The sequence below is a fragment of the Melitaea cinxia genome, chromosome 15, assembly GCF_905220565.1.
Source record: "Melitaea cinxia chromosome 15, ilMelCinx1.1, whole genome shotgun sequence".
In the NCBI taxonomy this organism is placed as follows: domain Eukaryota; kingdom Metazoa; phylum Arthropoda; class Insecta; order Lepidoptera; family Nymphalidae; genus Melitaea; species Melitaea cinxia.
Window position 1 is genome coordinate 11838686 of NC_059408.1, and position 22596 is coordinate 11861281.

General features: G+C 35.3%; 1 protein-coding gene across 1 annotated transcript in view; it reads right to left on the reverse strand.

The window, feature by feature from the left end:
* The window catches only part of LOC123660285 (reversion-inducing cysteine-rich protein with Kazal motifs), a 50289-nt gene that overhangs the window by 4108 nt on the left and 23585 nt on the right, over positions 1-22596 (reverse strand). The window contains exons 4-13 of the mRNA XM_045595380.1: positions 8886-8972; positions 7895-7931; positions 7316-7498; positions 6590-6769; positions 6103-6329; positions 4976-5108; positions 4488-4629; positions 4300-4411; positions 3517-3676; positions 238-390 (exon numbers count right to left, since the gene is read on the reverse strand). Coding sequence (XP_045451336.1) covers positions 238-390; positions 3517-3676; positions 4300-4411; positions 4488-4629; positions 4976-5108; positions 6103-6329; positions 6590-6769; positions 7316-7498; positions 7895-7931; positions 8886-8972 — 1414 coding nt within the window. The remainder of the gene's footprint in view (positions 1-237; positions 391-3516; positions 3677-4299; positions 4412-4487; positions 4630-4975; positions 5109-6102; positions 6330-6589; positions 6770-7315; positions 7499-7894; positions 7932-8885; positions 8973-22596) is intronic.

Here is a 22596-nt window from a genome sequence, read left to right on the forward strand (position 1 = left end):
AGAAGATTTTTTAGAACATTTTCTATTTTTTCTGTCAATCTTTCTACATCTTGTCCGTATCACAGCGAAAATATTAAATGAATATTTTTGAAACTTGGCTAATTTTTGTGTCCATTCTACGAATAGGATGCTAAGTACTTTTTACCCCAGAATAACTGAAATTTTGATATAATTATATAACAAATTCTTATTATTCTACTAATTAATTACCGAAATTCAATACAATATCTCCTCTACCTAACGGACAGCCATCGACGCAAGTGTATCTGGAGCACGCGCCTCCTTGAAGACAGTTCCTGTTGATAACACACACTTGAGTGGAGTTGCACGGCGAACCGGCGCATGGTGACGTCACCTGTTCTAACGCGGACAATAGTGGTGGCTCAGTGCCTGAAAATAAATATATCGTGAACGCTAAATTTGATAATTCACTAAATAAAACCAAAGTCTACATTAATATTTACAAAACTGCATCCACTAACTTCAATTACATTTTGCAGCCATTAAAAGTGTTGTTGAAATGTACAACTACTCCTTTCATCGAGCCTCACACCATTCAACCAATCTTCTAAACGTCGTTTAGCCGGTTGGCTAACAGAACAACCATCACTATAGCTAAAAGACACTGACTAGTTATCAAGGTAAGGTAAGTAATCTCCAAAAATTCAAAACTCTGCGTAATCGATGCAAACGTCTTTGTCGTGCCGCCAAACGTCAATATTATCACTCTTCTCTCCAAAATAGAAGTACTGCAAACGTGTGGAAATTTCTTAAGTCTGTGGGTATCGGTAAATCACCTATCCTTTCACCTAGCGATTTTGACTTAGATGCTCTCAACAATTTTTTTTTCCCATTCTCCTACGAGACTGTGTTCGAACGTCAAAAAAGGCACTCTAAAATATTTATCAGAATTACCATTACCCAATACTCCATTCTCCTTTACACCTAATATATCACTGATTCAGATATTAAAACTGCAGTCCTTTCAATTTCATCGCAGGCCGCTGGCAATGACAAGTTAGTTTTGAAAATGATTACGCTGATTCTTCCATTCTTATTACCGATTCTTAACCATATTTTTAACTACTCTCTTACCACAAGTTCCTTTCCGAAAGCCTGGAAACAAACGAATATTCCTTTGCCTAAAGTTACCAATCCTTCTTCTTTAGCTCTTTTCTAATTTCCGACCTATTTCCATATTGCCTACTCTCTCTAAAGTTTTTGAATGCATTGTCCGCAAGTAGTTCTCTTTCTTTTTATACTCTAATGATCTTCTCGATTCATATCAATCTGGCTTTCGTCCAGGCCATAGCACAACTTCGGCTCTTATCGACGTAACTGATGATATTCGCTTAGCCATGGAGAATAAATCGCTTACAATCCTTATACTTATTGATTTTAGTAATGCTTTCAATTCTATCGACTTCGACATTCTTCGTGGCGTACTAAAATCTATTAATACTTCTTTATCCGCGTTAGCGTGGTTTGAATCTTATCTTCGGAATTGTTCACAGCGTGTTCAAGTAAATACTTCGTATTCCAACTGGTGCAACCTTACTGTGGGAGTTCCCCAAGGTGGCGTACTTTCCCCTCTTCTTTTTTCAGTTTTTATTGACTTGACGATCTGCAAATATATCGCCATTGTAAGTTACATGATGTCGCGTCTGCTATTATCTCCATCAATGATGATCTAAGGCGTATTACTGAATGGGCTGATAGTTTCGGTCTTACTGTTAACCCGGGAAAGACTAAAGCATTAATCATAGGTAGTAAACGCATTCGCTCTCGACTTGATATAGCTGAACTACCCCCTATTACCGTCGACGGCGTTCCTATTACTTTTTCCGACTCGGCAAAGAACTTAGGTGTTGTTTTTGACTCCAATCTTAACTGGAATGCTTATATCAATGAGATCAATCGTAAGGTATACTTTTCGCTCCATACTCTAAAAGCACTACAAAAAATTTTACCCTTCAAGACTAAAGTTTCTCTTGTGCAAACTCTCATACATCCGATCATTGATTACGCCGATGTCACAACAAGTGATTGTTTAGATGCCACCGAAGAATCACTTAACAGGCTTGAGCGACTACAAAATTTATGCGTGCGTTTCATTTTCGGCTTAAAAAAATATGATCATGTAAGTCACTTTCGTAAGCAGCTTCAATGGCTAACTATCCGCCATCGTAGAAATTTTAGAATACTTTGTTTCCTTTAAGACTCTTTTTAATCCTCGTTCTCCTTCATATCTACGGGACCGCTTTTCTTTCTCTGACGATGATGATTCTCCATGTAGATCTCTTAAACGTTCTCTTCTTCAGATGCCCACCCACCGTACCGATTTTTATTCTTACTCCTTTACTGTACATTCCGTTATACTTTGGAATTCCATACCATATGAAATTCGCGATTGCAAAATACTATCGCTATTTAAGAAAAGAGTGAGAAAATTCTACCTTTAGTAATCAATCCTAGTCTAAAATCAATTCAATTAAGTGTCCTTATGCGTATTGGAATATATTATCGTATGTATTATATTATGTATCGTATATGTGTATGCGTGTATGTATAAGTATAAGTATCGTATTATTTATATCTACGTGTGTATACATACTTATGTATGTGTGCATTTATATATTGTATAATTATGTATTTATATTATCTATATGTTTAGATTGTACACGTTAATTTTGCGACTGTTTTATAAGTTTCCTGTAGCAGGACTACTGGAAAAGATTCCATCATGGGATAAGTAGTACCTTTGTACCAACATTGTTGATAAGAGCTATTTCCTTTTGCTATCCTAGTGTACATAAATTGTTAAATAAATAAATAAGTAAATAATAAGATTGAATTTGAATTCCTATAAAAATTTTCAAATAAATGTTGAGGGTACCCAAAGTCGAAGATAATGGACAAATTTTTGTTATTTAGAATGCAAGATAGATAATGGTAGATAATAATGCATTTAAGTTGAGGAATGGTTTAATTTTAGTATGTAAAATGTTTGGTGATAGAAATTCGTTGTACAGTGTAAAACAAATCGTAATGTATCAGTGAACTGCTGGACAATTTTTGTATTTGTGTTTTCAATGAGAAAATAAATATTCTTTAATCCTATATATGTTAGTCAACAGTTGTACTGACCACACATCATCTAATAACTACGAAATAAATAAAGTTACGCTTCAGCCTGTAATATCCCACTACTGGGCATAGGCCTCTTTCCCCATGTAGGAGAAGGATCAGAGCTTAATCCACCACGCTGCTCCAATGCGGGTTGGCGGATATATTCCCTACTATGAGTAACGATCGCTATCAGGTGTACATGATAACAACCGGGACCGACGGCCTAACGTGCTCTCCGAGGCACATAAAAAGGCATATAAATAAAGTTGCCTGGGAGAAATCCATGATGCGATAAATCCGCCTATTGCAACTAGTGTAAGTTAAAAAATCGCTTTGAATCATAATTACTCATAGTGTTCAAAGAGTGTAACTAAATAATCTTCTAACTGGGCGTCATATAGTCCTGCAGGGAGACGCAGGGCGCGGCGGGGTCCCGCGGCGCCAGGCGCGCGCACAGCGCCGCGGCCGACAGCGGCGCGCGCGACCACTCCACGCACGACGACACCAGCCGCCGGCAGTCCTCCGCGCACAGCAGGCTGCTGTGGCCCTGGCGACCAGGCGGAGAACACTTATCACGCATCTTGAGCGCTGACCTTCAACTTTATTTACACCTTTTACAGATATGTGTATAATACATATTTAATGAGTACTAAATACTCTTAAATAATTTTTAGACTTTAAGGACGGCAAACAAGCGTGCATCCCCCCTAATGGTAAGCGTTTATCGTGGCCCATAGACGCCTTCAACACCAAAAGCATCGCAAGCGCATTGCCGATCTTACTCTCAACCCTACCCAGGAGCTCTGGCCGCCTCACCTCAGGAACACTACTTGAAAGCAGTGTTATTTAGCTGTGATCTTCTTTAAGTTTGAGGAACCAGGCGGGCTTCTCCAGATTTTGAGCAGCATATATCTATATATATGATATATCACGATATGCCCTACCTCAATTTTAATACCATTTGATTTGCTCACAAACCCTAACAAAATCTTCAAATTGGAATATTTTATGTTTAAATTGATAATATTTTAACTTCAACATTTATTACACTGTGTGGTACCCAATTTTTCGATTACTATGCAGTTTCTATCTATCTACCTCGTCATTTCCTTTTAAACCGAAGTCTTTACATTCGCAAGTCTACCTACAACTATAATAGGTATCACTTACTTTGGCAGTACAAGGTTTAACATGTAAAGCGCATGCTACACTTTTCCAAACGTCGGCAGAACATTGAGAAGAATTTTTCAATGGTAATTGGACTCCTGCAACCGTCACATGCCTGAAATTACCAGTGCAATAATTAGATAATACTTAAATTAAATTTAGGCTTTTCAAGATATTAATTTCTAACTTACCCACTACCCTTCTGTTCTGCAACAGCCAGATGTGCGTCAAGGTCTGCTTGTGATGAACAGGATCGGAACAGACTTGTCGGTCTGTTGTTTAACTGGCTACAGTATGTTAGGCCTCCACATCCAAGTGAACAGGGTGCTTCCACTGAAAACCAAATAAAAGTCATTAAATGATGATATAGTCATCATATGTCGATCAAATTGAAATGGGACCTGTCGAAAACCAGCAGCTAACTAAATAACAAATTAGGAAAATCGGCTAAAAATTACCAAAACCACCTAAAATAACCTATTAGGTAACATAAAGCAAAAAAGTTTGGAAATTTTTATTGTCATTTGGTAAGGAAGTTAATCTGATTTCGCTATTAGGTTCATATCAGCTGGAAAAGAAGAAGTATAAAATACGAATGATACAAAAAAATCTAACCCGATTTAAAAGAAACTATCCAAGTTAGTAAACAGTAGAAATTTTTTGAAAGAAACAAATTTACCTTCTTCTATACATTCTGCCATTTCCGTTTCCTGAGGATCTCCAAGACACTCCGTATAAAACTTCTGCCAGTTTAACTGCCAGCCATTATTGAACGTATTGAAACATAATCTTCTACAATTAATGGTTGCACCCTAAAATATAAATTATACCATTTATATAAAAAAATCTATGGTCTATTTAGGGGGTTCCTGTGGGGATTGAGAATAGGGTCGGCAACACGCTTGCGATACTTTTGGTGTTGCAGACGTCTATAAGCTACGGTAATCGCTTACCATAAGATAAGCCGTACACTTCTTTGCCGACCTAGTTATATAAAAAAAAAGACTATCACTACATAGTATAAAACAAAGTCGCTTTCTCTGTCCCTATGTCCCTATGTCCCTATGTATGCTTAAATCTTTAAAACTACGCAACGGATTTTGATGTGGTTTTTTTTAATATATAGAGTGATTGAAGAGGAAGGTTTTTATGTGTAATAACATCCATTAAATAGTGGAGAAATACTGTTATTTTTGAGGTTTCTATTGTGATGTCGTAAATAATTACAATTTTTCCGCTTACATTGCAAACGCAGCCTGAACCCTACGAGATTTATCAAAATAATGTACAAATTATTGTACACATTGAAAAGTTCTACAGAAAACTCCGCTATAGTATATATGTCTATCTCTTATGGATATCCCACAATAACATTTTTTTGTCATTTAATTTTTACGACAAATAATGGCTAATTTTCAAAGCGATTTTAACCAATACAGCATTAATCCTTATCTAATTAAATACCTTAAATACATTGTTGATTTAATATAAATCTATGTGGCCTTTAACAGCATATGATTTAAATGAATATTTTCGAAGATATTACAGATTTAAAAATTGCGGTACGTAGCGGTTCCGGCCGGCTTTTACTCTAAAGTTAACGCGTGCGAGCCACGGGCAGTAAGTAATGAATAAATCAAAACTACTGGATCGATTTTAATCAATTTTTTCAGTGAATGACATAGGCTATAATTATATTTTATACCCGTGCGAAGCCGGAGCGGGTCGCTAGTAAAAGTATAAAATAATAAATTTGTGAGCCCATTAATGATGAACTGATCCATGGTGAAGGAGTGATCTTCATACCTTTTGACAGCAATGAAGCTTAGCGAGATCATGAGGAATAACATCTTTGGTTTCAGGCGGCGCGTCCTTTCTAAGGAAGCATTGCCACATGCCGTCGTGTATGGCGGGCGCCCCACACTCCTGCGATAGAGCCTCCGCTATCTCTTGAGATTCTCCTGTTCTACGGAGCACTAATTCGCAGGTGCTCCTACATTCTTGACTGGGGGATTCGTGGCAACAAGGCAAATCTAAAAATTAAAGTAAACTCGGATTTTATTCAATATTAAATATTTGTTTGTGAAGTTAAAGCTTTGTTGTATATTCAAAGTTCCGAGATTTGATCAAAATAGTCGGTTTACGTTTAGGCCTCTGAGTACAATATATCATTTCTTTTATCACGGCTATAAAATAATGCGTTTGAATTTAACCTAGGTACTTGAGATAAAAGCACTCCCGATAGAGTTCAATGATTACAATAGTGATCTTAGAAGATGTAACAAATTCTTACACTTAGAAGTATCAGTATGCACAGTGGAGCCTGTAAGTTCCTTCATACAGTGGAGTAGAGGAGGCGACTGCTCACACATTTCTATCGCCCTCTCCCTGGCACCACTGTCGGCTCGTGTTTGACCGACTCGCCATACTGCACGTTGACAGGCTTCGTGACAACTTAATGACTGGGTTTGCGCTGAAAAAATTATGATTATCAGTATAAAAACAAATTATGTTTCCTCTTTATATTTTATCTATAAAAAACTGGACTGCATTAGAGCTGTAATGTTTAGTTCGACATAAACTTTAAATTAGGTTGCAACAATATTTTATTTATCCTTCGAAATAGTAGAACCTCAGAGTAAATCAAATTATCTTTTTTATACAACTTGAGTGAAAGACAAACATAAGGTCCGTCTGATGATGATGCTAAGCGATAACCATAGTCTTTAGATTTCTGCAACACCAGATACGTCACATGCGTGTTGCCAACCTTACCAAAATCTCACCAGGAACTCTGGCTACCTTATTTACAACAGCAATATTTTTGACTACGATTTTCTGTAAGATTGAGGTACTCCCCCAATCAGGCTGCTTCAGATTTTGAACAAAATATTTTTTGTTGTTCTGACTACCTCAATTAAATCTTGTTAACTAATTTCGACTATTAATATTACCTACATTAATCTAAATCGATATCACAATGTCAGAGTGTAAATCCATTAGGTATATGAAAACTTACAACAACACCACTGCGCTTCCTGTTGCCGTTGCACGCAGTCGAAGAAAGCGATTTCGTCGGAGCGACGACAAGGTTCCGTCAAAGCCGTCGCATCGGCCGCAGTTGCGCACGCGTGTCGACAGCGTGGCGAGTGTCCTAATGTGCAGCACGCCCGCCCCCACCAACTTGATCCTGATACCACTTCTGTAAATTAGTCACATTCTATTATTCTGATACCATTTCTTTAAAAATACTCGTAAATAATTTGACAGATGTAATTCAATGTTCGACACGATAGGTTCAAATTGAATTTATCTCGTTGAACAGAAAATTAAGATTAAAAAATAAATAAATAAAATCGTTAGTTTTATAAATTAAATCTCAATTAATTTAAAAATGTATCTTGATTAGCCTAAAAGTACTTAGACGAAGAGATGTTCTTTTATTACTTTATTCACCATTTCTTTTCAAAATAAAAACTTTTAAGTAATTTTGAAACAACTATGCCTAGCAATCGACATCATCTTAAAACATATCATGATTCAAATTTAGACTTTAACCTTAACGTAATAATTTGTCAAACCTCATACAATAACATACCTTGAATTGTCTGATTCATGCACGCCCAAAACTCTATCTGAAACGAACAAAACACATTCGTAGAAGTAGGTAAATACTTATTTTGTTTGTCTTTTGTTTAATGATTTCTCAATTATTTTCTTGGTAATTCGATAAGTCCGTAACTCAAGACCTTCAAAACCTCCCCAATTACAATACAATGCGATAGGCGGTTTATTGACGACGGCAAAGGAAGATTTAGTATAAATGCCACCATTTGTAAATGAATGATATCATCTTACGGGCTAAAGAAATTAAGCTTCGAGACTTTGGACCGGTATTGTGAGCTATTGAAATAAAGATGAAATTGATAATTCAGAAATGTTATAATGAAATAAATAATACTAACTTTTAATCTAATTTTTGCTGTGTGGCTAAGGCACTAAAGAATATAGCCACCCCTTCTCTTCCCGTGGGTGTCATAAGAGTTGACTAAGGGAAGGAACATAATCCCACTACTACCTTGGAACTTAAAAATCCGACCGGTGGTTGGATAACCATTCAAATTCTGGCTTTAAAATACACAGGCTGAAGACGGGCAGCAGCGTCTTCGGTGCTACAAAGCCAGCCCTGCGATCACCAACCCGCCTACCCAGCGTGGTGACTATGGGCAACACATATGAGTTCACGCCATTTTTGGCGCGGACTTGTGGAGGCAGAAGGCGTCCAGCAGTGGACTGCGATAGGCTGAAGTGAGCTGTGTGCTTGTTCGTCAAATATATGGCTCTAATAATCATTTTAAATTTACAACTATTTTAGAAAGAAAACAAACATAATTGAAATGCCCCATTTCGACCAAAATATTTGATAGTAGAGAAAAGCACAATTGAAAGTTTGAAATACTTATCCTTAAAACAAAGCGTTTAAGTAAAATTCATTCCCAAATCATTTAAATGATATAACTTTTATTTATTTACCTTAGACAAAAACGTAATGTAAAAGTTATGCTAACATAAACAGTAAAAGTATGTACCAAGTGCGGAGGCGTACAAAACTTATAAATGTTTTGTATTCTCTCTTCCCGCATTGCAGAATCCGACGCTATCTCCACGAGAGACATCTAGAACAAAATAAACATGATATTTATTTCATTAGGGAATATGTAACATATTTTTTAAATATTTTTCCTAGGGTTGCCATCTGTTGCCTTTTTTTTGTAAATAACTATAGGATTTTAAAAGTTTTTAAAAGTTTAACTATGTTCAGCAGTAAGTACAAAACATTAGTCTACTTACACAATAATTTTTATTCACACAACAAATAGTTTTCTTAAAAATCGATCTTTTTAATAAATTTGAAAACCATGAACTCTATTTTACTAATCTAAGTCCTTTTCTGTAAATATACAGAGTAAACCAATATATATACACACATATATATATACTCATATATATATATGAGTGTGCGTGTGTGTGTTAGTGTGTTTGTGTGTGTGTTATAGTACAAAATTATTTACTCTGCCTACTAAATTAACTAAACTGGATTTTTTTTGTTGTACTTATTTCTGTAAGACAACACACTAACATCTAACTTCAAACGTTTCAATAAAATTAAATCAATAATAGCGTCGCAAACGATTTATCGATATACACGAATCTCGCATACTAATACCTACTGAGATGATTCAATGTAGAACACATTACAATTAAGTACAACTGTAACACAAATAGTTTACATTCAATAAATCTTCTAACCGCTCTAAGAAGATGCAATAAAACTAAGGCACTGAGTGTACGTCGAAATAAACACATGTTGTGCTCTTTATTAGGAGCATTAGGGCTAATGAAATTAATTGACGAACGAACGTCCGCATCCCACATGCCTCTTTTTAAAATATCTTATTACTGTACCGAATTGAGACAATTTTTTTTTTATTTTAGCGGTTGACAAAATTAGTACGGTTGGAAAGAATATAACTGTTGACATATTGTTATAATTTTAAAACAGATTTAATATAGTGTGAAGAAAAGCGAATTAGTTATATTTCGAGAACTTCGTCATTATTTCATAATATATAACAAATTTCTTTCGTTAATAACATTTAGTTGTATGTTATTTGTATATTATCTTAGTAAATAATTATTTGTTAATGTATTTTATATGTGTGTAATTGCTTTTTATGCATATTATTATGTAAATATATGTATGACTCTGACTTTGGCTGACCGACGAGATCAAAGCTTTGCAGGAGCAGAGAAACAGGGCTAAAGCGAGGTACAAGTCCGATCCGAACTCACAAAATTTGGAGAGGTATAAGAAGGTTCGAAATCGCTGCAACATGGCTTGTAGAGACGCACAACGACGCCATATCCATAAATCTGTCCTCGAGGAAGCAGACTGTGCCAAGGTATGGAAATTCCTCAAGTCACTCGGAGTTGGCAAATTCAAGCAATCCATTCCTACAAATTCTATTGACATTAATGGCCTTAACAGTTACTTTACTAACTCATGTACTATCGATAGTACCACTAAATCTAATACTATTACCAAACTTTCAGCCTTACGTACTCCTTTTGTGTTTTCATCTTTTAACTTTAGTCAATTATCTGAGTGTGGTGTTAAAGAGCATGTACTTGCTGTCAGCTCCAATGCTGTGGGCTGTGACTCCATTAGCCGAAAAATGATCCTTCCTATCATTGACTATATCGTTCCTGCCTTAACTCATATCTTCAACTATTCCTTCGCATCTAGTACTTTTCCCTCCTGTTGGAAAAACGCCCATATTATTCCTTTACCTAAGAAATCCAATCCATCTGACTTCTCCGATTTCCGCCCAATATCTATCCTACCTTTCTTGTCCAAGGTTCTAGAGCGTCTTGTTCACCAACAGTTAACATCATTTCTTTCCTTAAACAATCTTCTAAATCCATTTCAATCCGGGTTTCGGAGGGGTCATAGCACGGTAACAGCACTTGTCAAAATCTCTGACGACATCAGACACGCAATGGACGATCGAAAACTTACGGTTCTGGCTTTACTTGATTTTAGTAATGCCTTTAATACTGTGGACTTCGATATACTGTTGTCTGTGTTAGGTTCCTTTAACATATCTCCACCAGTAATTGACTGGTTTCAAAGTTACTTGTATGGGCGTCGGCAGCGTTTGCAAGTTCATGATACTTTCTCTGACTGGGCTAACGTATTTGCTGGCGTACCGCAAGGTGGCGTGTTGTCTCCTCTTCTTTTTTCTTTATTTATAAATTCAGTAACTACCAACTTATCTTCTCTCTATCACCTGTATGCAGACGATCTTCAAATATACACTCACTCTAAGCTGGCTGATCTACCCACGAGTATCCAGCAACTAAATAATGACTTGGACCTTATTTTTACATGGAGTAACGCGTACGGGTTAAAAGTTAATCCTGCTAAGTCTCAAGTGATTATCGTGGGTAGTCCAAAACTAGTCAGTAGCATTGATTGGTTACTTTTACCTCCTGTACTCTTCAACAAAGTTGTTTTGAACGTCAGTGATAAAGTGAAAAATCTAGGAATAACTTTCGATCGTCATCTCTCTTGGTCACCTCAATTAACTGAGCTAAGCCGGAAATTGTTTGCAGCCGTCGGTTCACTCCGTCGACTCCAGTACTTTCTTCCCTTGCCTACCAAAATTGCGCTGGCACAATCACTACTTTTACCAATCCTTGACTATGCAGATACGTGTTTTCTGGATCTTAAAGAGGAGCAACTAAATAAGCTTGAGCGCCTTCAAAATCTCTGTATAAGGTTCATATTTGGTCTTCGCAAATATGACCACGTCTCCGATTTTCGCAGTAAACTCAAGTGGCTCCCAATTCGCCTTCGCAGGAATACCCATGTACTTACTCTACTCTACTGTGTTCTTTTTAATCCTAATGCCCCTCATTACCTTAAAGAACGGTTTACGTTTCTTTGCGATTCCCATGAGCGGTCCCTTAGATCTGAATCCAATTTGCTTCTGAAAATTCCTCCCCATTCTACCTCCTTCTACTCCAATTCATTTACTATTAATGCTGCCCGTCTGTGGAACTCTCTTCCGCTCTCAATAAAACAAGCTCCAACACAAGCTTGCTTCAAGCAACGCCTTAAAAAGCATTATATGTCGCTCATTAAGTCATAACTGTCGCGATTTGTAGTTTACTTTAAGTGTACATATATATATATATTTATGTGTGTGTGTGTATATATGTATATATTTTTATATGTGTATGTATGTATGTGTGTATGTATGTCTATGTGCGTGTATATGTATTTTATATAGTATACACTAAAATATTTACTTATTTATATGTTTTTTTTTTTTTTTTTTTTTTTTTTTTTATAATTATGTAAGTATCATATCGTAGTTTTTATCTATTTATTATTGATTTTTCCTCCTTAATTTGTGCACACTTCTAACCGCTGCTACTGTATCGTGTCCAGTTCCCAAAGGTTATCTGGAAGAAATCGCTATTTAGCGATAAGATCGCCTTTGTACATCTTGTATTGTATCTTTCTTTATATGTGTCTGTATTTTGGTGTACATTAAGAATAAATAAATAAATAAATAAATAAATAAATAAATAAATATGACTCAATGTATCTATGTATGTGTATGTATATATTTATGTATGTGTATGTATGTATTTATGTATGTGTGTGTATATGTGTACTATATTTTATATAGGTACTAAAATATTTACTTATTTATATGTTTTTTTTTGTTTTTTAATAATTATGTAAGTCTATCATATCGTAGTATCTATTTATTATTGATTTTTGCTCCTTAATTTGTGCACACCTCTAACCGCTGCTACTGTATCGTGTCCAGTACCCAAAGGTTATCTGGAAAAAATCGCTATTTAGCGATAAGATCGCCTTTGTACATCTTGTATTGTATCTTTCTTTATATGTGTCTGTATTTCGGTGTACATTAAGAATAAATAATATAATAAATAAAATAAAATTTATTCCAGATTTATCCGTACACCGAAATTATAATTATCAGCTCGGAGTTCAAGATTAGTTATTAGAACCGTTAGTAAAATTTTCAATATTTCAACGACCGACATTTATCTCAGGATCTACGATCATACTTACTGTTTGATTACACCCCTAATAATAAACGTTAAAGTAAAAGTACGTAAATGATTTTAACTGCGTCAATAAAAAATTAAACAAAACCATAATTGTCACATGATTGACATACGACGCAGTTGTGGAAGCAACTAACAGTTAGTAAAAACATGTTAAAAAACGCAAACTAATATGTACGAAATAGTCTTAATCACATTATTTTTTATTATACATTTAATATTTCTTTTTATAGAGATACACTACAAAATACAAGGCTTTGTCAAAATAAATCTCGTAACTAAGGGGCACGTGCGTCACATACATAATGCAAGCACATTATTCAATGCATATTAATCGTGCGCTTTGCCTGAGTCAGTGCATATTACAGAATGATTAAATCACACCAGAGCGGGTAATTAAGTAGATGTTTAGCTCCTCACTATCTGGCTGTGTTAATAAGGTTATCTGGGATCGTCCTACATACTTGACGAATGACAATATTCGAAATCTTACTTAATAAACTTCTGCGTTTACTTTCCAGTGTGGGAGTGAAAACTTTTGTTCATTATACACTTATTCAATTTATAAGTCTTTAGTTCCTCTTATAATAATATAATAATAACATACTTTATAGCACATTTAAATAAAGAACAAAATTAAAATTACAAGCAATTATAGTAACAATTTGTACAACCAGGCGATCTTATTGCTAAAAAGCAATCTCTTCCAGACAACCTGATAATGAAAGGGATATTGCTTTTCAGATGGACAGGTGGTATACAGATTTAAATAAGTAAAAGAAAACTATCTAAACAAGTACCGTCAAACAATTTTCTTTGTGTCAAAAGTGTTTGTGTGTGTAAATATTCATATATGCAAAATATTTTACATTTATTAACTTAAAACTATATAGTAGAAGATAAAAGTAAATTGCTATCATAACATAATCATAAAGAGTATTCATAGCTGAAAGTGCTGAAATCAATAGGTATAAACAATCATTCCTTTACATTATTAATTTATTACACATCGTATCTAATTTACATAAATATACGTACAATTACTACTGATATAAATATCATAACATTAAATGCACATGCTAACACATGAAGCAATATTTTTATACTGGCATATTATTAAGAATGTATAAACAAGAACACGTAAGTGATTTTTTATTCCGAAAACTTAAATATTGGGGTACCTATCTATAACCAAAACCGACATGGCTTGCTCGGTTTAAAAACTAAACACGCTACCTAATAAAATTGTTTAACTATCTTAGAAAGAGGTTAATGTATTTCGAGTGTACGTATTTACATTTATTTCTTTAACACATTTTATATCTTTAGCGATTAATGACTTTGACATGTGTATGGATCAATAATAGATACGTGTTAATCATGGATGTCACATAGAATATAGATAGAAAGTTGTGCTATATTTTTTTAAAAACTACGAATATTTGCCCCATGACTCACGTCGAAGTGATTAATATTTTTAGCCGACATCAAAAAAGGAGGAGTCCTCTCAATTCGACCGTACATATTTTTATGTGTGTTCGCGGATAACTTTGTCGTTTATGAGCCGATTTGGCTGATTCTTTTTTTGTTGGAAAGGAAATATCCCAAAATTGGTATCATGATAAGGAAACCAGAGAAATCGAGGGCAATCTTCGAAAATTGTAGTTGCGACTAATGCATTTGTTAATATTTTTCGCCTACTTTATGTTGTATTACTTGTCGATGTAACTGAAGTCGATTTTTTTTTCGTTTGCTAACAAAAACAAATATAAAATAATAGTTTTATTTAATACGCTTGTTACCTATTTTTTTTTAACAACACAAGAACCTAAGATAAACGCTTATAACCAAAAAATAGTGTTATCAATATATGAATATGTCGGATGAAGGTAGATTTCTCTCGCTCATCGTCTCTGAGTACTCGTTCTACTGTTGGCTTCAGTGGTCAATGTTGGCCCAAGTAAACAATTTATGATATCACCAATTTATCATGAAACAGGATTCACTTAACAGAAAGGTAACGCAGCACGAACGCGGGATAGTTATTAGTTAACAGGGCGGAGACTAACTTCTTAGCATTGATGGATTCACCGTGCGGGTACCGAGTCCATCGTGTGGCAGAGGGAGTAACTCAGAGCAGTGCCTAGGACTTGAGATGCGCATCAACGCTCACCTTCACTGCTGCTGAATTGTCCACCCTGCCTAGCCAAATTATAGATCGTTATGTAACAATAAATTCGTTTGCACAAATTAATTATTAAAAGAGTCTAGGTTAAGCTACTAGCAGGATACAACAAGTACACCGTGCCAAGCCAGAGCCAACAAGCCAAGACTGCCTTAGCCGCGGTTGCACCGATCGTTTTATACACATCAGAATAACTCAAGCAATATAATGTGAGTGAGGGTAGGTGACTATCGAACGATGTGCTAGATGACGTGCTCGGTGCATCTGTTGTTTATAAATTCCTTGTCAATTGCGCAAGTGCCGACAAATAAATATTATTTGTCCGTAGAAAAAACATGTGAAGTAATGCAACAATTCAAAGGATTTAACTCTTCATTCCATTGCCTAAGGTCCATACTGTTGTTGGGTTGTTCAATTTTCACCCGGAGGAAAAGAATAACTTAACGGCGAAATGCTGCTAGCTATCTAAAATAAAGTATTTACATATACCGCTGTGTGGTTACGGTAGTTAGAATATAGCCACCTCCTCTCTTCCGTTCACAGCTCCACTACCACCTTGGAACTTAAAAAGCCGACCGATGTTAGCCATCCAACTGCTGCCTTTGAAGTACTCAGGCCGAAGACGGGCAGCAGCGTCTTCGGTGCGACAAAGCCAGCCCTGCGGTCACCAACCCGCCTGCCCAGCGTGGTGACTATGGGCAAAACATGTGATTTCGTGCCATTTTTGGCGCGAACTTGTGGAGGCCTATGTCCAGCAGTGGACTGTAGCAGGCTGAAGTGATATATACTTTACTTTAGTTATTACAAGTTAAAGATTAATGATTGAAAGTAAAATACTGCAAACTACTATTCATTTACTTGAACCAATTTGGTGAGCTTATAAAAATGTACCTACTTCAATAAGTAACGTAATAAAGTATTGTGGATCTTCAAATACCTAGGAAAAAGACGCAATAGTATGTGTGTAACCTCTACATGTGGTATACTGTAAGTAAACAGTTTAATCTTTAATATCATCTCCGTTATCATGTACATAATTATATTAATAGTATATGGCTAGTTATGTTTAGTATAACATAAAATCACTGTACGCGTCTAAAGTCGTTTTTCAACTCGTCTCTAAGTGTCAACTTCTTTTTAACCGATTCCAAAAAAGAGGAGTTTCTCAACTCGACTGTATTTTTTTTTTTATTATACTTCAAAACGTTTGACCGGGTGGACCGGTACTTTTCGAGTTATATCTAACTAGCGACCCGCCCCGGCTTCGCACGGGTGCAATGCTAATACTAAATATACTACAGAATGTCTTTATTTATAGTGTGAAGCTAGCTTATAGCATGGTTATTAACATAATAACAACAACATTCAAATATGCGTTGTTAGATTACACGTTGTTAGAGAAAGCGTTGAAGAAATAAAGGTTCACTGCTAGTTCCCCGTAGGTGATAGCGTGATAATATGTAGCTTATATGTTGACCCGACTTCTTAATAATATTCGTGCCAAATTTAAAGTAAATCCATGCAGTACTTTTTGAGTTTATCCCGGACATACATACAGACAAATAGACAAATATTGTAAAAACTATATTTTTGGCTTCGGTATCGATTGCAGATCACACCCCAAGTATTCTTTAAAAAAATATTCAGTGTACAGTTTTGACTTTCCTAGAATTTTATTATATGTATAATATAGATAATGCGTTTTTACTTGACTATTTTTTCGTCGATCTACGTTGTATTATATGGCATAACTTTTTACTGGGTATACCCATTTTGATGATTTTTGATTTAATCGAAAGCCGATGTTTATCATGTGGTCACATTTAAATTTCATCGAGATCTGATTACAACTTTTTGAGTAATCTTTGATAACACGTATATACTTGACTATTTTTTCGTCTACCTACGTTGTATTACTTGTCGATGTAATTGTAGTCGGTTTTTTTCGTTTGCGAGCAAATAATTTGTCTAAATACGGTTTCCAGATTGGAAGATATCGTTTTCCCCCTCCGTATTTTAATGGTATAGTTAGAAAACATTGTTTCATTAGCTACAATGCTCTTCATATTAGGTGTAAATATGAACGAATTAAATTGGAACTGATCTTCTTCTTCTTTCTTAAATTTTTGCAGTAATTATGTTATTCTACTTAAGACTCCTACCAAACAAATATAAGCTCACACCTCAGCCTAATACAGCCCACTGCTGGACATAGACCTCCACAATTTCGCGCCAAAAATGCAGTAGACTCACGTGTTTTGTCCATAGTCACCTCGAAGACGCTGCTGCCCGTCTTCGGCTTGTGTATTTCAAGATTAGCAGTTGGATGATTATACCGCCATCGGTCGGCTTTTTTAGTTCCAAGATGGTAGTGGAACTGTGTTCCCCCTAGTCGTCTTTGACAACACCCGCGGGAAGAGAGGGGGTGGCTATATTCTTAATGCCGTAACCACACCGTAAAAAATCCAAAGAAATATATATATACCAACAATAAAAATATATATATACAAACAAAAACATAATCATAAAACCTACAAAATACAGCATCTAGCATATTAAAGGCAATAACTTAGATGCGCTATAAATTAAAGTTTTCATTTTATTACTTCACTTACCTTCACGGTTTTATTTATATAAGCAGGAAACGCGTCAAAGCAGTAATTAAATCAACTCACCTTATTTAAATAGCTCTCATAGAAAATCATTTATGTTTAAAGCATGTCAAGTGCGACATAGAATATTTATACTCTGATGTACACATCAGCGTCAAGTCAATATGAAGTTCAGATAATGTTGTGTTCTCCGATTAAGCTTGGAGTCATTCGTAGCTCACACAGAACGAAACAATGATCATTGTATACAAATCAGATGTCGTTAAAACAAGTCCAAATCGGCCCACACCACAAACAATCAGTTATTCAGAATGATATTGCGAAATTGTGCCAGAGTAATTTATTATGTAGAATAGTTGATACGTGAAAATAATGTAATCACCACATTCGTAGACCGTACGCGACTAACGTCCTCGAACACCGTGTAAGGAGATCCTTTAAATACTTAACTATCATATTGATTTCTAATGTTTACGCAAATTTCACTCATTATAATAAAACAACTTTTTTTGGATTTTGTTGTGGTTTATTGGGTTTTGTAGATGCCCAACGTTCCGGATACTTTGGAAGACTTTACTCAGGAGTTTTTAGTTTTAATTACCATTTTAAAACAATTTATTTCAGGCCTGGCAAATGTCATTTATTTTATATATACAACGCACAACCCCCGGAGCAGAAAGCAGTGTCACTGCAAACTTCGCCAACGGGCTTGTTTAATTAATTTAATTTAATAAAAATTGCGTAACGTAATTTGTGGAAAAATATTAAATGAAAACTATTGGGACTAACGGCAAGGAAGTCAAACAACGGAAAGTTCGTAATTTGCGGACCTGCTACATCATTCGGTGTTATCATCATCAAAACACTTTAACTCTCAATTTTGTAAGTCCTCCGTGCATTATTGGACATACATAATATTTTTTTTGCTAGAAATAAGGATCTGTTTATCCAGATTTAATTTATATTTTAAAACAGCTTTTTTAAACATCCTCTTTTCACCTTGAATATAAAAAGCTAAGTTAAGGAACGATAATAATATTCAAAAGCAAACTGTACCAGCTACAGATAACGAAATGTTTATTTTAAGCACATTTTTTGTTCCCTAAAACACTTCTCCCAACCAATTATTTTATGTTATCAGCGTTGTTATCTGCGATTTCAGTTAATGTTTACTGTAGTTCTTTAACAAAGGATTAAGCAATTAATGGTAAAAATTAGCAAACAAAATTTAATTTTAATAACACAATTTTAATTACTTTTTCCTTTAATTAGTAGTAGTAGTTAGAATTAGTATAAATAAAAGATTTCTTTGTAGTTTCCTTTAAAATTGTTGTTTAAGTTAAATGTATAAAAATTCTATATTTTTTAACCGACTTCCAAAAAAGGAGGAGGTTCTCAATTGGACTGTATTTTTTTTTTATGTATGTTACATCAGAACTTTTGACCGGGTAGACCGATTTCGACAAATTTTGTTTTAATCGAAAGGTGGTGTGTGCCAATTGGTCCCATTTAAATTTATTTGAGATCTAACAGAAGAAGAAGAAGAAGAAATATACTTTATTGTGCATATTACATAACATACATCTTTAAAAATAAAATTTGCAAAACCATACTATGCACAAAGGCGGTCTTATCGCTAGGTAAGCGATTTCTTCCAGACAACCTTGGGGTAGAGGAGATTTTAAAATAAAAAGAGTAGGGTTATCAAAAGGCAAAACAGAAAATTAAAAACAAAGTAGATCCTACATTGTAATAATAATACAATAATATATATATAGATAGTATATATTATAAACATATAAAGAAACAACTACTTTTCGAGTTATATCTAATAATGCGTTTTTACTTGACGCTTTTTTCGTCGACCTACGTTGTATTATACCGCATAACCGCTTTCTACTGGATGTACCGATTTTGCTAATTCTTTTTTTGTTGGAAAGGGGATATCCTTAGTTTGGTATCATGATAAGGAAACCTGGATCTGATGATGGGATCCCACAGAAATCGAGGGAAACTCTCGAAAATCCACAATAACTTTTTACTGAGTGTACCGATTTTGATAATTTTTAATTTAATCGAAAGCTGATGTTTATCATGTGGTCACATATAAATCTTATCGAGATCTGATAACTACTTTTTGAGTAATCTTTGATAACGCGTAGTTGCTTGACTATTTTTTCGTCGATCTACGTTGTATTACTTGTCGATGTAATTGAAGTCGATTTTTTTTTCGTTTGCGAGCAAACACAATTATTTAAAAGTAAACGGTAACAATCTGATATTTGAACTGAGCTCTAGAAATATGCTAGAATATTTTATAGTACTCGTATCTTAATCTCTACCGTTTTAAAACTATAAGAAAAGTACGTCTCGTCTAAGTCATGAAAAAATCGAAATCACTTGTCTCTTATTACATCGAGCATATCATTCATTGATTACATCCTCGATTAGATCATTGTTTACGAGTTGCGAAAATCAATATTCTAGACAGAGGCGTGTGAACTGAACGATACCATATGTTCCTTCTATGCCGGTCCACATGCCTCCTGTCATAAAAACTGGTCATTCACCTAAACTTAAGTTAATAAATGGGAATAAATACGCCTCTACTTAAGTCAAATCAAAAATTTCTTTTTTCGAGTACCTAAGCTTCAAAAACACCTTTGAAATGTCATTTTACAAATTATAATTATGTTAGTATTTGGTAAATTTACTATGGTTCGTTTTCGTGTGAAGTTCATCGATTCTGTATGTAATCATAACAAAGAAGAATTTAAAAGTAACTCTGCTGTTACTCTATTCAAAAACTATCTATTGTTAAAAATATAGTCATGTCATATGGCGTCGTACTTTATGTTAGAGCAGATCTTAAGCATCTAGTTTGTGAACCAAAAATTTTAGATGCTAACTGTCTTATATGTACTATTGGTAACACGGTTTTGGTCTCTATCTATCGCTCACCATCCTACGATAGATTAGATGGTTTCTTTTGTAGTATTGAGGAAATCATTTCCTCCTTAAATTGCCCCACCATAGCTCTGATTGGGGACATCAATATTGACATAAAAATCAATAAACTAAGCCGTCACTCCAATGAATATTTGACGTTGATGGCCTCCTTGGGTCTTCTTCCAGCCTATCATCTCCCCACTAGGGTAGCCAATTGTCTGGATCATATATTTTTAAAATCTAAGCACATTGCTACTGTAGCAGTTATGGTGACCGATATTACTGACCATTATCCGTTAGTCCTCTCATTAAAATCGGACTGTAGGTCAATCACTAAGAATATGCATAAAATGATAGTTTCCTTAGATTATGAAGAAATCAAGAAAGAGTTGGACTGTTCTGATTTTTCTTCTGTATTGCATGATGACAATCCCGAATCGGCCGCTAATGCTCTTGTTGACATTGTTCAAACAATCGTTAATAAAAACAAGCTAGTCAAGAAAGTATCCCGCAAAAACAAAACTATTAAGCCCTGGATAACCCCTGGAATTCTACGCTGTATAAGAAAACGAAATCGAATGCAGCTTCAACTTAGAGAATCCCCTAATAACGCTAGTCTAAAAACCCAATATAATAGATACCGTAATTTTTGTAATTCCCTTTTACATAATTTAAAAGTTTCTTATGAGCAAGAGGAGTTTCATAAGGCTCAAAATAGCCCCACGAACGAGTACTTTGTGAATGTGGGTAAAAACCTTGCAGCCAAACTACCTCGACCACCAAATATTGCCATCACTTTACAGAAATCCCTACCTAACTCACTGGTTACTCTCCCAATTGATGTGGCTGAGGTTAAAAAGCTGATTATGAAGCTTCGCAGTGACTGTGCCACAGGTTGGGATAACATCCCGCCACGTGTTCTTAAATTATCTTGTGATGTTCTTGCTGCACCTTTAGCCCACGTCATAAACCTTTGTATTTCTCAGGGTGTCTTCCCAACTGCCTTTAAAAAGGCCATTGTACATCCCATACATAAGGGGGGAAGCAAGGATAACGTATCCAACTATAGACCCATTTCGGTACTTACAGCTTTCTCGAAAATCCTGGAACGTTATCTCAACTTGTCTCTGTCAAAATTCCTGGATAAGCACAAGATCTTGTCAGATAACCAGTTCGGTTTCAGAAGTAATATGTCCACTGAGGATGCCGTGTTAAAATTCACCGAAACTCTTGTTTCGAACATTGACAGCAAACTAAAATGTTACGGTGTCTTCCTGGATCTCTCGAAGGCGTTTGATACGGTTTCTATTCCGATGTTACTCAACAAGCTGGAATCGATTGGAATCCGCGGTGTAAACCTTAGTCTTTTCACCAGCTATCTATCGGACCGTACGCAGTGTGTTAAAATTGAATCATTAGTGAGCGACGACGAATTCATATCATGCGGCGTACCCCAAGGCAGCATATTGGGACCCACACTCTTCCTTATTTATATTAACCAGTTATGTAATTTGCATATTGATAACTGCTCGATATTTACATATGCCGACGACACAGCCCTACTGGTTTCTGGTAATAGTTTTGAGGCTGCCAGGAATCATGTCATAAATGCTATGGGGGTCGTTATGGAATGCCTTGCTGAAAATCGTCTGACGCTAAATTTGGATAAGACACAAATTATTAAATTTGATATAAGTAAAACAAACCATGAAAGGGATGCATCTCTTGACAACATAATAATGCACTCCTGTAAGCAGAGTTCAAATCTATGCGGATGTAAAGCTCTTAAAACAGTAAGCACTGTCAAATATTTGGGAGTAACTTTGGATAGGAGACTTGATTGGCATGTCCATGTAAATAATATCACAATGAGAGTTCGGCGAC